At 41.3% G+C, this 16,713-nt stretch overlaps 1 protein-coding gene across 3 annotated transcripts in view; it reads left to right on the top strand.

Annotated features, from left to right (window-relative positions):
* ARNT2 (aryl hydrocarbon receptor nuclear translocator 2) overlaps window positions 1–16,713 on the top strand; it is a 107,398-nt gene that overhangs the window by 33,080 nt on the left and 57,605 nt on the right. Inside the window, exons 4-6 of one of the 3 annotated variants that reach the window (XM_040600654.1) lie at window positions 2,086–2,130; window positions 4,777–4,990; window positions 7,174–7,387. In XM_040600654.1, the coding sequence (XP_040456588.1) occupies window positions 2,086–2,130; window positions 4,777–4,990; window positions 7,174–7,387 (473 nt within the window). The other 2 variants (XM_040600656.1, XM_040600655.1) reach the window with 2 other exon arrangements.

Here is a 16,713-nt window from a genome sequence, read left to right on the forward strand (position 1 = left end):
CAGGCTTTCAAAGTCTGGTGGTGGGGAGAGCAAATAATTCCATTATTTTTATGGCAGAGGTATGCTGTGCGGTGCTTAGACTCAGTTGATTTTAGATGTCAGGTCAAAATCTGATATTTAAATCTTAAATGCTGTAAAAACCCTGGACTGTTGTGCTGTTAGAGAGTACAGAAAAACAGTGCAGAGGTGCCCAGGGCCATGTTCAGACATCCTCTTCTAGTTGTACCCTCATTTTAGGACTTTTCCCTTCTGCAAATTGCTCACATGACCGATTCCTAGCTTGTCTCAGTCAAAATTACTCTATCAGCAAAGAACTGCTGTGTAGATGTTTAAGCTAACCCAGCTGGCTTTGACTGAAGTGCCTGAAGAAGCGTGCACACACAGAGAGGTCAGCTGGGAGACTGGAAGGGAGAAAACAGTAGTTGGGGGCAATAACATCTTCAGCCCAGCCAACCAGACAAGGATGAGTAGACAAGCCCCAGGGTAGTGGGAGCAGAGGAGGTAGTGGTGTTAGTACGGTACTCCACGTGAGTTAACACATCTTGCTTCTCAGGGACTTCCAAGCCAGCTCAGGTATCTCTGCATGGCATCTCATTGTCACACAAGGAGTATGCATGTACTTGTCACCTAACGGCATGTGGCCATTCCTCATCGAATCTGTCTTTTTGTTTAAAATTGTTTGGGCCTAGCTGTTCTCTGGGCAGAGTCAAGCGGAATAAAGTGGTATTTTCACTTGAATGTTTTGAGGGTGCTGGTGTTAAACATGACATAGAAAGAAATACAGCTCAAGTCCTGCTTCAGTTTTGTCTTCAGTATTTGAATGACTCTTGGTGAGGAAGGAAAATACGAAACCTTATAGAGGAGCTTGCACAGCTGGGGTACTTAAAATTAGTTTTAATTCATTTGAGAAGAAAAAAAGAAAAAGTTCATTATTAGTCTTTTAGAAGAGAAAAGATGCTTAATTATGCTGTATGACTTTGTTAGCTAATACATGGGACCTTCATAGGTACTCTGTTCTAATAAGTTACATCATTTTGGAAGGCATAAATGAATACAAAATCTCACGACTACTCTTGAGCAGTAATACTCTTCACTTCTAGAAAAGCCATTAACCTTATTTTTATATGTTCAAAACCTACATTTTCTGTTTAGGAGCAGGCAGTTTGGTTTCTCCAGAAGCAAGATATTTTTCAAACAAATGTATCTTTTTGTTAATCTGCTAGCAAAATCTAATTTCAAATGTTTAGTATGTTTTTAGGAAAGGGAAAGGAGGAGCAGCATGTCGGTTTTTTTAGTCAAATGTCTTGTTGCTGCCTGTGGCTGGGACAATGCTTCAGGAAACAGTGAAGCTTTAATCCCATGGGACAAGAGTCCCATTGATCTGGATTTCCTCCATGAAGTTGTGCTGATACACCATACGTAGTTGTTTGGACGTCTAAAATCTGTTGATTTGGGTAGGAATGAGGTACCTGTTTATTTCTAGGAATTTAAGCCAGTTTTAATTTCACTTCTATTTACCCAGCAGTTTCATCTGCCTGACTGGCTTTTGCCAGTCTTCCCAACAGACGGTACAGTGTCTGTACCTGCTGGAGCTTTTTTCTGAAGGCATCCTTATACAATGCATTGCACTTCAGCGTGTGTCTGCCCTCTCATGTTATCTGTAGACCATCAGTGCCCTCTGCTGAATGGAGTGAGTTGTGGTTGCAATCTGGAAAAGATACAACTCTTTCACTTCCAACACAGCAATGAATATTTCATGGACTGCTGTTGATAAAATCTCAGTGGTGTTTTATGTAATGGTGCTGGTTGTTAAGTTTCCCAAGCAATGAGTGTATGTCAAAGTCTTTGCGTAAATCCACTGAAATGTGTCCCCAACTTTTTTAAATATACAAATGAAGCTTTTGAATTGGCATGGCTTGGAAGTTTCATCAGACTACGTTTTCTTTGCTTTATCGTTCTCATGCCTTCGTTTTTCTTGCTGTTACTTGTAATAGTTTGCAGTTGTGAACCTCTTTGCTTTCTGCTGTGTTGACTATCATGCAATGCATAACCCTTGTGGATTTACTTACTATCTTTCGTTTCTAGGTATGATGGTGATCAAATCTCTGGTGATAAGGAAAAGTTTGCAAGGTAGGCGTGTTCTGTAGAGCTCTTCTGCTGAGACAAAAGAGGGCGATGTTCGTGTCCAAAAAAATCTCAGTACGTGTGCCTTAGCTTAGAGAGCGGGTTATTTTGTTTCTAGGTGGGACGATGATCAAAGTACTGCTGACACAGAAAGAATGGCCAGGTAGGAAAAAGGAAAATCAAATATGGTTTGCCCCCAGTTTTATATGATGCCGTTCTGGCTGATCAAAAGTCAGGGTTGGCTGATTCAAAAATGCTTGAAATCAGAAATACTAACCTTGGATCTAAGTGAGTTTGGATCAGCTGCTGCAGTTTCCCAAAGTCTAACACCCCTCCAAAATTTCCATACAAAAATGAAGTTAGAAATGACAGAATTAGGACATCATTCTATATACATGTCTATGAATGCCAGGGTTCCTGGGGCAGATGCTTTTGGAAGAGGAGACAGCCTCTCTTTTTTTTCTTGTAAGGGTTTAAATTTGACCTAGTTTCAGGAAAGTTTCAGGGTTTTGTTTGCTTGAATGTTTTCATGGCCAGATGATTAACATACTATTACTTTCTAGCTTTTATAATCATGAATGGACTGTTGGATATTCTTCTCTTTCTTCTCAGGAAGTTTTGCAGTCACTTTGTTTACTCTTTATAATGGTTATTTTCAATGTTCAGGAGCATTAAAATACTTTAGTGGCAGGCAATGTAATATGTATTTATAAATGTAAAATATATGTTGAAATATGTGTTCTTTGTCTCTCTCTTTCCTTCTCGGTCACCACTTCCATGAAAATGCTGAACTTAGAGCAAGCTTTTGTCATGTAAACATGCATTTTTATTCCCCTTGTCCGTATTTATCTGCATGTATATGCTGACATGTATACACGTGTGCTGTTATGTACATGTGCACTGTCGCACAAGCTGTTCTGCTTGTGTATGTGTATATGATCCGTTCCCACACAGGTACTGTTTTCTCATACATCTGTGCAGACCCACACAAAGGCTGCTTATCAGCCATTTGAAATGGAAAGGTTCACTATTACAGTGTGATAGATAAGTTAAATAAATAGTGACCTTAACCAAGGGACTGGCTGTAATTTACTGAACATCCATAAGCTATCATTGCAGGGACGCATGGATTTCCTATCAGACAGTAAGCACGGGCATCAGTAGGAGTAATAACTTTGCATGCAGCCGTTACAAGTGGTATTTCTGGAGACAATGCCTCGTGTGTAACACCTATGTGTGCAGGGTCAGGATGCACATTGTAAAGCAGGTCAAGCCCATGCCTTCCTCTACTTGAGGAAGCAGCAGGCTACAACTCAGATTCTTTTCTGCATTTTAAGAAAAGATTTCATTATTAAAAGTAGCCAAAAAGCGTGCCGACCCTAGCTTTACTTTCATGATCAGTCTTTGTAACAGTCAGCTCCAAAGAATGTTGCGATTTCTTTTAATGTTGTGTTGCCATACCGGTCAATGCTGGTGGACTCTCCAGGTGATCACCTTTCACATCTTGTTGGATCAGCCAGCGATCCCACAAGAAAATGCCATGCGCAGCTCATTGAAATCAGTGGAAGATGCTGCTTTGACATCTGAAGCATCATGTACCTGTTGTGTACTTGTATTTAGCTGCCACCTGACAGGTACAGTATGAGCAAAATAAGTGCTAGGCACTGAAGTATTCTAGGTCCATTTGGACCATTTCAGGTGCATATATTGGTGTAATCCCTTAATAGTAATCAAGTAATGGTGATTTACAGTATGGGAAAAGAAATTCTCAGATCTTCAGTTCTGAAAGATTTTGGTGACTGTCCATTTTGAGAATTCTCAAATTTGACTCACCGCCTCAGTCATATGTTTGCTATAAAGGGTGAGAACATTGGAGCTCAGCCCAAAGCGGGGCAACATCACGTGCTGTCATTGTTACTTCCCTGCTGTGCTAGATTGTTCTCGAACATCAATTCTGATCTGTGTCTGACAAGCCAGATGTTTACTTGCTGTCTTTCATACTCATTTTATTTACTGGGGATTTTTTTGTATGTGCTGTTATACCATATACGGTTCCAGTCCTGCAGTCTGATCCTGTAAGCATGTAGTGTCTCCCCGCAGGGGTGCGAGACATTGCACACGGCGTTCCAGGACTGGAGATCTGTCTTGTCATTGAGTGGGGGTTTTTGTAAGCCAGCTCTGGTGCTTACTGCTGACCTGATCCAGCTGTCAGTGAGAGGTTTCCTCTAAAAGAAAACTTTTATAAGCAGATCCAACACCTTGAGTAAGGACTGGAAGCTGTGAGGTTCATCACAGCAAATTTGGATATTTGGCTGGAGTTGGCCATTGTCAGTTCCTCACATATTTCAACTTCATTTTTTGTCCTTATACCAAAGGAAGTTAAACTGGTTAAGAGATTAAGGCCACAAGCCAATACCTAGAAATGCGGGTTCTTTTCACAGCTATGGGCAAATCATATTTATTCTTCTGTGGCCTGGATTTTCTGTCTATAAACTGCGGGATAATAGTGCTTAGCTTTGTAATGCACTTTGCTCTCCTGGGGTGAAAACAGTAAAACCAGTGCAAAGTGTTAGGATTTGTTACCTCCAGTTGCAATTCTTACGCTGATCATGTCTGCTTTTCTGTTGGTTTGGTGTTTCTTTAAATGTTCAGGGAGAATCATAGTGAAATTGAGAGACGCAGAAGAAATAAGATGACACAGTACATCACCGAACTGTCTGATATGGTACCCACTTGTAGCGCATTGGCTCGTAAGCCTGACAAGTTGACAATTCTTCGGATGGCCGTTTCACACATGAAATCCATGAGGGGCACTGGAAACAAATCTACTGATGGAGCCTACAAGCCCTCATTTCTTACAGAACAGGTAGATATTTTGCAGTTGTCTGTTTTCTTTGGTTTGTGGTCTTAAAAGATGTGAGGAAATGCTGAGAGGAGTAGAGCGTCAGCTTGATGATCCTTTGCTGTTGTGTAGTAACTGGTACAAGCTACATATCCAAGATGTGAGTATCAAACAATTTTTTGTGACTCTTTGGACTTGATCTTAACTATATGACAAATCTTTCTGAAGCAGCAAAATGGGTGGTCTTATCATTGAGATCCATCCATCTGAAAAGCAAATAGCTTGCTGCCTCTTGTCATGGGAATTTTTGCCTCAAAACCTAGGTTCTTCCCATTCTAACAAAGGTTCTCTAAAACAGGTAAAAATGAATCTGGAAAGACCTGACTCTCCCTCCTGGGTTTAGAGGAAGGTTAAAAACATTGTTTAGTCTTAATGCTTAAGTTCCCAGCAGCTGAACTGGGCAGAGATTAATCCCATCTGTCCTGGCTGAGGTACTTCCTTGGTTACATTTTTGATGGAAGAAGATGCGCCCAGTGCTCGAATGAAAACTGTGTTTAACTGAGCGCGCTGAAAATTCCTACCACCTTCATTGTTTTTGAAGTCCTATGGGTGTAGTGTGCATTTTTGTGGTCTGAAACGATTTAAGCACTTACACATGTTAAGTTATGGCTAGAGGCAATACTTCTTTCTATTAGAGAAACAGCAGCTGCTGCTGACCTCTCTGTGTTCACATCTCTACTTACTCTGGCTTTCCTGGTGTCTTTCTGGAGGGCCTGTGCCGCTCAGCTGGCGGTTGGTAGGGCACCCTAGTCACTTCTCATTGCAGCTTTTGGGATTTTTTGGAACCTTGCAGAACAACAAGGTTTATTTTTCTCTGTGTTAATAACGTATGCGAAACAGGTCTCATTATGCTCTGTATAGTGCAGATGGCTATGCAGTAGGGGTTTTATAGTCAGTGATTGAAAACTGATGTGCTTTCTGTACAATAAAGAGGCAGAGGTTAACAGTCTGTTAAGTGTTTGTTGAGATGAGTTATCCGTGTCTTTAGTAGAATTTGCCAGATTTTGATCCTCACCTTATCAACTAGTATCTGCCACTTGCACACTAGCTGTGCTGAGATGTCTAACCGGGCATGGGACTGAGATTGTCCAAAGCTCTCTGTCCGAGTTCCAGATGCAGTATCTTAACGAGCTCGGGTGGTCACTGGACCCACCAAGCAAAGGCTGTTTGAGCTTGTTCCCCAGGAACAGGAGTGGTAGTTTTCCTTTCCTGTGAGAGGTTTTCAAGCTCTGTTAAGCAAAGTTAGCGTTTCTGTGTGATGCGTACAAAGAGCTGTTTGCATGTGGAATTCAAGGTCTTGGGCGTCTAAACACAGTGACTGAAAGTGAGGGACAGAAGTACCTTGCTTTAAAGACCTACAGTCCCCCTTCCAGCCCCAGGTGGAGTTGGAGCTCTGGGTGCTGCATCTCAGGTGGGTGTGTGGGTGTCTCGGGACAGAAGTACCCAGGATGAGGAGCAGGGGACTGTGTAAAGAAAAGGCCAAAGGCAGTGGTGTTTCAGATCCTTTGGATCTCTGAGGTTTCATATTCACAGGCTGGAAAAAGAAAGCAAGAAGTGATAGAACCTTCTTGTGCAGTGGCTTGAGGCCCCTGATGGGAGGAGAGGCTGGGAATTCCTGTCCTTGTTCTCATTACACTTTCTGTCTTTTATCCGGTGACTGTTTAATTTACAAACAGAGCTCATCCTGTGGGGCGCGCTCTGTGTGTGTGTGTGTGTGAACCAAAACCGAGCCCACAAGATTTGTTGGTTTCTTTCCAATTAAATTATTCAGGACGTTTAATTAAGGGATGAGTTTGCCATTGAGTTATAGCTGTTCACTTCCTCTGTTTGTACTCTGAAATATCTTTTTATTTTTTTTCATGTCAGATGCCTATCACACTATGCAGTGAGTTTTAGTATCTTAATTTTCCTAAAGTGTCTTGACATCACCAGATGAAAGGCAATAAATAAAAACGTTATTAAGATCAGCAATTTATGGCTTGCCCCAAGTTTGGTTGTGTTGTTAAATCAATACTACAGTGAAAATTTCTGCCTAGGTTGTGATCAGCTACTAAGATCACAAGAAAACAATATTTTTTGGCAGTGACAGATGTGTTATTTAACTCCCTTTTCTTGCTGGCATTCTGATTAAGTCCTTTCTTTGGAAGGAACTGAAACATCTTATCCTGGAGGCTGCAGATGGGTTCCTGTTTGTAGTTGCAGCTGAGACGGGAAGAGTGATCTACGTGTCAGATTCTGTGACTCCTGTGCTGAACCAGCCACAGTCTGAATGGTTTGGCAGCACTTTGTATGAACAGGTTCATCCGGACGATGTGGAAAAGCTGCGAGAGCAACTATGTACATCTGAAAACTCTATGACAGGTCAGATATGTCTGATGTATGGTTCTGTGTGTTACAGTTAACACGTACGTTTTTCTGCAGTTTTTCTGACATTCAAATTGCCTGGTTTAAAATCCGGTAAAAATGAAATCCAGCAAGATTAAACTGCATTTTCTTGCAGGTGGTACAGTAATATAAATCTTATTTTGCATAACTACATTTTGCTTTCTGTTTGTTTGACTTCAGTCAAATCACCTTCATGTAGCTCTGCCTTCAAACTTCAGGCTTGGGTAGGCTTGGAATCTGGATTATTTTCAGGCTTGGTCTGGAATTGTAGATTGTTTTCCTTTTGTCCTCAATGAACTTGTGACTTCTTTACAAATATGTGTTTCTTTAGGGCAGTGTTTATTTTGAAGGCAAAAATCATACTTCAGACTTTTCCATTTTCATAAAAGTTCCTTGCGGTTTGCTAACGGGAATCCTGGGGAAAAAATCCAGTGTTTGGCAGCTGAAAACCTAGTGGATTTTAACTGGGAGGCTTGCTCCTGTAGCAGTGATATAATTTAGCTCTAAGTTAACTACTTATCATTTTGCACATAAAACTAAACCATATTCATATCTTCAGTATCATTCCGGCTTTTACAGTTATTCATGCTCACAGTTGCCAATAGGAAACTACCTTTGTCTTTAATAGGATACGTGTATGTTAGAGCTATGAGAATTAGCTAAATCCCGTTTTAACTCAGACTTGGAAAGGAGGATACCCAACTTCTGTTTTTATTCTTCCACATAGTATGTTTATAGCTAAAGGAAAAAAGCTGGGGGAAAATTTTTGTAACAAAATCCTGATCCATGCAAAAGTCACATAATTTCTCCTTGCTTTACTAATTCAGAATTCTGACCTGGTTTGCTGGAAGTTTTGTTGTGTTTCATAACTCCAAGGACAGTGATCCAGTTTTGAGTGAACCTGCACACTGTTTACAGCTTCCATGTCAAAACAGTGCCAAATTCATGATTTCCTGTGGTTTGAATGTGATGTGGTTTTGGCAGAGCTTTCATGTATTCAAATTGGAAACTCCAAGCAAAATTCTGTGGTGAAAATCCAGATGGATCGAAATCAAGTGAACAGTTGAGGGAACCTGTGCAGAGCAAAGCAGCTGAGTTTAATACCACGAGTCTCGCAAAAGAGCACAACTTCTGGTTTTATTATGTAGCATGTAATACATTTTAACATACATACCATCTTCCTCCAAGAAGCAGTTACTCCAGAGCCTCAGTGAACAGTCACGTTTCAAATTCTAAAAGTTCTCAGTTACGGGGCTTAACCTGGTCAAACTAGAGCGGGACTAGACAAACACAGAGCACTTCTGAAAACCCAGCTCTGTGCTTTTTCCAATTTTAACTATGTGGTTTGTTGTTTTTTTTTACACTAAATGCATCTGTAGCCAGTGGAAAGAGAAGTTCAAATAATAGTATTTGTAGGGCTAAATCTTTTTGCTGCCTGAGTCTTAGGGAGTTGTCACATTGACACAGAAGGCCTGTAAATCACGGCTGAACATTTTCCCAGTGTGAGAAAGCATCAGCCTGTTTAGAGCCAGGGTAGCATTCCTAAGGTGCAGAGGCAGCCTGGATGTAGAAGGGTGCTTTTTATGGGCTGGGAGAGAGTGTGTAGTTGCAACTGTTCCAATCAAGTGCGAGTAAGAACAGTGCGTAGTTGGCCCTAACTATATAGGGCACATTGTGTGAATTTTCATTTATAAAGTTATTATGGTTACACGGGCAGTGCAATGTTTTGGCCAGCTGAACATCTTCACAAGGCTTAAACAGAATCATCAGTGTGCTTTGAGTCAAACATAGATATATATAGTTGTATGTACATCATCTCTGATAAGATCATCACAGAACAGGTTTTTAAGGTGTCTGCTGCATTTTTCTAGCTTTTTAATAAAGTTAGTGTAAAGCAAGTAACGTCATAATATAGTCCTGCTTTTTTACTGATTTTGTTTTAAAGATGTGACTGGTGAAGTACATTTAGTTAACATACTAGTAGTTTTGTCAGTCTGTGGAGCACATAGATAAACAGAAAGCTCTAGATTTGTTATATTAAACTTGCATTTCCTTGACCCTGTGAGGTACCATTTAAATAAGGGAAGCAGTGTTCTATAAGGACTGTCAGTCCAGCATCACTTTGCTTATAAACAGCGTGCAGCAGGACTTCGGCAGCACAACCTTGAGGTACCTGTCTGGAAGCAAAGTGATTCTAGAGTCTGTTCAACCAGTTACATTTTCCTTCCTGTAACACAAGCTGTATTCAGCGTCGCAGCTTTGTAACAGGAATAAAATGAAATACTGCAGTGAACAGAAAGAATGGGTGCCTTTAGTGACATTTAGAAAAATGTCAAGTAGGCAAATGCACTTCCTTTAAGTCTGTGTTTATCAAACCATTTGGGCAGCACCCAAGACTCTCTCGGCTTTCCAAAGTTAAGTTTCATGCATAGAACAAAGAGCAACGTGGAGTTTGAAAGACGTGCACACTGCAAGCCAGTCAGCTGTGCTTGACGTTTTTCCTGCTCAAAGTGAAGGTCACTGTAGGCAGCAGGAAAATCCTCATCTTTTAGTGACCTCTGGCTGTTAGGCACAGGATCTGCTTAGGGTAAAGAAGAGATTTGCAGGTGAAAGTATAATGGTATGTTATGATTTTTAATTTTGCTCTCTTCCTCACCTTCTCAGGGTCCATTTTCTCAACCATGTAACCTCCTTCAGCCCTTGAACTGGGGAAGCAATGACAGCATCTTGACAAAGGAGAAACTTCATTTGCCTTGCATCAGATCACAGCAATGCCCTTTGATTGTATTTGTTTTTCCTGTTACAAGCGCTGATCATTAGTGCTGCGTTGCCGGGGTTTTCCCAGCACCTCTTAGCAATCCTGCTGCCCTGAGAAGCTGCTCCAGACCCTGAGGACTTGGGAGGCTGCCACTGCCAAAGGGGAGCGACAGAGAACAAGCCAGTGGAGAAAGCAGGCTCCCTCTCACATTTCTGCCCCCAGGAATAAGACTGAGACTAGGGCTGTGGTTGCATGAGCGTTTCTTTGGCAGTCACACCAGCTTATGCAATCCTCACCTCATCTCACCCTCTCCTCTGGCATTCATGTGGTACTACAGTGAGTCACATCAAGGGGGCTGACCCAGCCGAAAGCTAAGCTAAGCAAAAACCCCCTTGGTTTTGGTAGAGACAGCTCGTTGGCCCACCGTATCAATAGGGTTGCTTGGACTCTTGTGCTGACACCAAGGAGAGGTGGGGACTGAATATTTAAGGGTAAGGAGAGGACAGAACTTTAGGAACAGTAAAAGCATAGGCTGTTTACTGTGGCCTGAACCATGTAGTGTGTTTGGGGAGGTAATTGCTTGCTCTATTTTTAACTCTTAGGATATGGGGAAGGATGGATAGTTTCTCTTCCATTTTATATCCTTGGAGATTTTATTCCCTGGAAATGGAACAATTGTCTGCTTGTTTGTTGTACGTTAATTGCTAACACATTGTAGCAACAGGAAAGCTGAACTGTGATGTATGGTTTGAAATCCTCTAAAAAAAAGACAGCAGCTGAGACTTGATGGCAATAAATAGTGTTCCCAGGAAGTCTTTACATGCGTCATGGTCATGATTAATTGGAATGGGGCAGATATTCAGAGTAATAATTTATTTTCCCTCTTTGTTCTTGGAAACCTGCAGATGGGGAAAAAGATCAGTTCAAATATGGATGAAGATCGGATCCCACAGTAGGATCCATTAGGAAAGACCTCTTTGCCCTTAGATGCACTGATGAAACTTGATAGATGTTGGGTTCAGGTGCAGGTTCAGGGTTGGAAGTGGTGAAGGGCTGAATAACACACAGTACAGTGGAATCTTAATGTGAGAGCCTCTAAACAGCTGTGGACAGTATAATGGTGCAGGGAACAGACAGAACTTAAGATTTAAGTGCAAAGAAAAAACTTTGGAAGAATACCTCCGCTACATTTACTTTCCAAAAAATGACTGAGCAAGTACTGTAGTAGACTGCCCTTCTGTTAAAATACAGTGTTCCAGAGCACTTTGCAAGACTGATTTCTACCAATCTACTTCTCTGTAAACAGTTTGTGAAAAGGCAGAATGAGAAATAGAGGTACCTCTGTACGGTTGCCTAGTACCCCAAGTGGTTCCATGATGTGTCCGAGATATACTTGTCAAGGCTGCGAGGTCCCTGTTCCTGCAGCCAGCATCTCCAGTGGTGCAAATGGGAAGCGCTCGAGTTTATTATATTCAGTTCTGAGCTCCAAGCAGTGCAGCACACAGTAAATCCAGTTATTATTTCTTCCTTCAGCCTCACTCTCTATAGCTAAGGTGAGGCAGGGAGCAGCATGTGTAATCCCATCTGTGGCATAAAACCTCCTCAGGCCATGCAGGTTCAGAAGGTGTCCTTGCAAACTGTTTTAGCTGAGCAGTTAAGGGGCGCTGAAACTGCAGACCTGTGACTGCAAGAAAATGATGAGAACGAGAAACTCTACAGCTTTAATTTTCAAGTGTTTTAAAAATGACTAAGTCAATTTATTTGCTAGCTGAAAAAGATTAATTGAGGTTACTTCTGGACAGAACTTGAATGCCAAGTTTAATCTTGGCATGGTATTTTATTGCCTTATTTTCTAAGTGCAAAAAAGTAGAATTTTATAATGGAAATGGTGAGTGACCACAGCAAAAGTGGAGCTGATAGGTACCTTTTTAGAAGAAAAGACCATTGAGTGAGAATTCACTGTGGTTCATGAATATTATGGAAACATCACTCCATGTTACACGAGCAGGGATTTGGATTGGGGAACCTGTCTCAGAACCTTCAAATAGTATGTTGTCTTGCAGTGATGGCTTCAACATATGCAGATTTCACAGCCACAGAATCCAGATACTGTAGATAGAGTCAAATTGTCTGTAAAAATGAGAAAAATAGTGTTCAACTCAAGAGGGCAGTGCCAGAGACCAGTGGAGAAGTGAAAAAAAAGCTTTCCACAACACTGAACAGATGGGAGATGCTCAACAAACGGTAAATAACCACGTAAAAGAGAAGATTAGGAGTAAGTTCTCATTACAACAGATACTCTTCCTGAAAATCAGCACAGGATTTTTTGTGTTGTGAGCTGTCTTACACTTCCACGTCAGTTTGCCAATTCTGATTTCTGCATAATCTTTCTTAGAAGAGAGGGGATTCTTCTCATACAGCCAGCCAGCCAAGTGAACGCAAACGTGGCTCTTATTCATGGTCTCTGTTTTGAGCTCTTGACTACAGCAAAGATTTAGCTGGTACAGAGAATGGGATCAGACTCCTGTTTGGTTCCATGTGCAAATTTCTGTGAAGAAATTTAAAGACTAACTTGAGGCATTACCAGAAACTCAGCCCTGGCAAATATAATTCTGTTATGCCTTAAATGTCATTGTCACTAACAGTAAAACTGATGTCTAATGAAAAAGTAATGTATTATCAGAACATTTAATTAACGGTATGGCTTCTGCAATGTATTAGCAAGCCAGGGAGCTTCTCCTCATCAAGTTGAAAATTGGATCAGCCTATTTATTATTTAAAAAAAAAAAAAAAAAAAAAGGTAAAATGTCTATTTTGGGTATTGGTGCTAAAAATTGTATACCAAAAATACATCATCAGATGCTGTGTCTTCCCTGTGTCTTTTGTAGAAATTAAGATACTTGCCAAAGATGCATGTTTTTCTACCAAGAGCTCTTAACTTTCCTTGGAGAAAAAAAAGGGGGGGGAGAAAAAAAAGGGAAAAAAAATCCTTTTGTTCATAGAAGTGTGTCCTTGGTAAGACAGTCGACAAAAGATGTAGTAAAGCTCCTTTGGGACTTTGTTCTCTAGCCTTTGGTTCTGAGGAGCACGTTTATCAGAATTGGAAAGGTACTCTGTGTGTAAGGGGCTGTTTCAACTGACATCTGATTTATTTTTTTTGCTTCTGTCTGAAAACTTTTTAAAGTACATGAACACTAAAGAACCATCTGTCTCTGAAAGTGCCCAGCCCAGCAGCTTAGAAGGCAGAGTACAGAGAATTAAAACCAGATCTTAGTATTTTAGATTTTAGCATCTTGGGACAGGATGGCTGACCTAGTAAGGCTGTTAGCTTCTGGGCAGGTGGGGACCGAGTTGTATAATTTTTTGTTTGTACAGAGACTTAATAGCTACCTGTACTTTTTATCCCAGCAACAGTGGTTCATCGTCAGCTGTTTTCACTGTATGTCCATGAAATGTAACAACCTCTAGAGTGAAGATGAGCAGGCATCCAGTAAACAGCACACACAAAGCAGGCAAGGTGGGGAGGAGGTAAAGTTTCCATATACGTGATATGAGATGTCCTGAAATCTTGTGTCTCTGCAGGCCTGTCTGAAACTTGGCTTTTAATATTTTATGGGATTTTCCACCCACCCACACATACATACCCAAACACCCCCAACTTTATTCCTCAGAAGGGTGGAGGCTGGAGACAGCTGTGCCAGGGTTATTGCACCTGCAATGGAAGGGAACGGAGATTTTTGAAAATAGAAGCTTCAACACTGAAGTTGTCCTGAAAAAGAGGGGACAATTCTTGAAACACACTGCCATGTATAGAATATATGAGTGATTCGTGTGAACTCAGTGTTTCAGGTTTCAGTCTGGTTTTACTGTAGAAAAAGCCAATTTTGGCAAGGCATCTTTTCCTATTTTAAAGTGTGAAATCTTAGAAAAGATTTGGCTCGTTGCTGACAACTACCAAATCACCATGTGATACCTGTTTTTCAGCAAAGTTATGTGGTCCCACCGGCATTGCGGAGAGTGAAGAGAATGTTCCAGTTGTAAGACTTTCCATACACACCAGCCTGTTGCATTGTTCCAATGAAAAAAATAATCTGCCCACATTTTTGTGGACTGTTTGTTCTCGTAGCAGGAAGGTCACGGTGCCAGCTAGAGATAGCCTTTGAACTCGAGCAGTGCCAAGCACAGGAATTTGTGGGGTTTAAGCTTTAGTCTGTTCAGCTGGCACGTTTTTTACATGTAGGATGGAGGACGTGAATATTTTGCTTCCTCCATCCCCATTCTGTTTGCAAGCAAATGAATCGGTGCAGTAGATGCTTAGGAGCGGGCAACAAGGAAGCTGTGCCTGTGTGGCACCTGCATCCTGGCTATCCCGCTAGCGTGTGCCTGGAGGTGATGCACAAAACCTCTGTGTCTTCAGCTTCTCTTCTGTCGTCATTTGGGTTGATCAAGCACCGTTTGTGAACTTCATGTGGCAAAATAGGAAAGCTTAGTGGGTCAGTGAGAGCTATCTGAGTCTGAATGCGCTGGGCTTTCCAGAGGGAAGATGAGGAAAGTTTTAAATACTCTGTGCATGACATTACACGTACGGGACTTAACGCTTCCTTTGCAAGGGGATTGCCTTGTTTTTCAGTTGAACGAAACAAATCCTTCATTCAGGTCTGGCTGTGTGACCGCTAACTGTGGTCCCGTTATTGTACAGGGGTAACACAGACGGTGGAATTTGGCTTTTTGTGTGGTTTACATGAGAAAGAGGACCTTGAGGCCTTAGAGCACCATTCCAGTACTTTTGACACACTATACAATACCGCAGAAATAAGAAAAATGCAGTCTGCTGTCAAAAAATAGGTATTTTGAAATGATCATATTTTAAATGTGTGGTACATTTAATCTCTCTAACTTATTCCAAGAGAATTTATTTTTTTTTTTTTGCTTTTGTCTCTAGGGCTGTTTCTGAGGGAGTGGGGGGAAATCCCAAATGTTGGGAGAAGCCAGCCATGTATAAAACAGTTCATAAAGCAACTCCTACACAAACACAGTGACCCAGTGGTCTCCCTGCCGCTGACACGCTCCGTTTGGGTGGATAGTACTCGAAGGAAAACAAGTGATAATAAGCTGCATTTTTTAAAAATTACTTCGGTAATTATAATGGTGGTTTAAAGAGGTCAGTACATGTTTGTGCTAAAATAAGGAAGCGACTCTAGCCTAGTACTCTGAGACAGACTTATTACACCTGATTAGCATTAGGGAATGCTTTTAGGGTGAATTTTCAGGTGTTTAGACATGCATGTGCAAGTGGGTTTTGCGGTTATTATTTCTCTTCCGTCTTCACCTTGAGTTTCTCACTTGGAAACTGCTGCATACTTAGGTCTGTTATCACAGATGTTTTGACTGGATCATTTTCAGTTGCTGGGTTTCAAGGGTGCTGCGTGTTTTTAATGTTCAATATTTATTCAACCCGCTCTATTTTGTTAAACACGATGAAATATATGGAGTTAGTGATTTTTTCCTCCTTTAAAAAATACTAGTGTTTCACAAATACCTGACCAACTTCTTTGGTTAACACATTGCCACTAAAGCAGTCCGAGCATGCCTCTTAGAGCCTTTTGGCACTGGCCCTGCTTGCAACCCTTTCTAAATCTCAGGGGATTCACTGCTTTGATAAGAACTCCACAGATGTTGGGAGGGTGCAATATTAGCCTTGACATCTGCCCTGTTGAGAACTAGCTTTTCCTTTCGCCTAATTTGAGTGTTGTGTTGTCTCAATGAATTTAATACAATGCACTGAAATATTTTACTGTTATGTGATGAGTTGCAGCAACAGGCTAGGGAAGCGGAGTGAGGAGTGGTACCTGGGGCTGATAGCATTCCACCCGAGTCTATGCTTGCTTCAAAAGGGGAATTACTGACTTATCCCATGCTGCTGCCATCTCTCTTTCCTTAGCTAAAGCTCTCCTATTTCATAACACTGGGACAGCCAAGGCGGGACTTCCACAGTCTCTGATCCTTCCCTAGCGTTCCATCAGCTTGGTGAGACCGTGGCACCCGCTTGCTTCTCACTGATACCCTGCACAGAGCTGCATGGAGGGAAAAGCCTCCCATATGGCAGCACAAACCCACAGTTTTCTGTGGTTTGGTCTGTTTTACTGTAGTGCTTTAGATCTGAACTTAGGTCATCAAGCCTTCTTCCTTCCATTTTCACAGCATGGAGACTTTTGCATGTAATTTGTAAGTATCTTGAGTCTTCAAAAAGAGAATTAAAACCTATAATAATGTTTTGCCCCACACACCTTATTTTAATTGAATTAAGAGAGTAGCTTATAAAAACAACCAGATAGCATCCTTGGGCCTTTTGTTCTCCTCCCTCTCTCTCCTTCCTCATGGGTTTAAATTTAATTCTGTCCCCAGCAAAATATCTTGCAAAGTCATCTTGCAGTCATTATTTATTTCCTCTAATGGACTACTCTGTAGTGTGTCACCAGCTCATATGGAACAGACCACAGCCAAATTTCAGAACCAGATGATACTAGTATTTACTAATAAAGCA

This window comes from Falco naumanni, chromosome 7 (genome assembly GCF_017639655.2).
Source record: "Falco naumanni isolate bFalNau1 chromosome 7, bFalNau1.pat, whole genome shotgun sequence".
NCBI lineage: Eukaryota > Metazoa > Chordata > Aves > Falconiformes > Falconidae > Falco > Falco naumanni.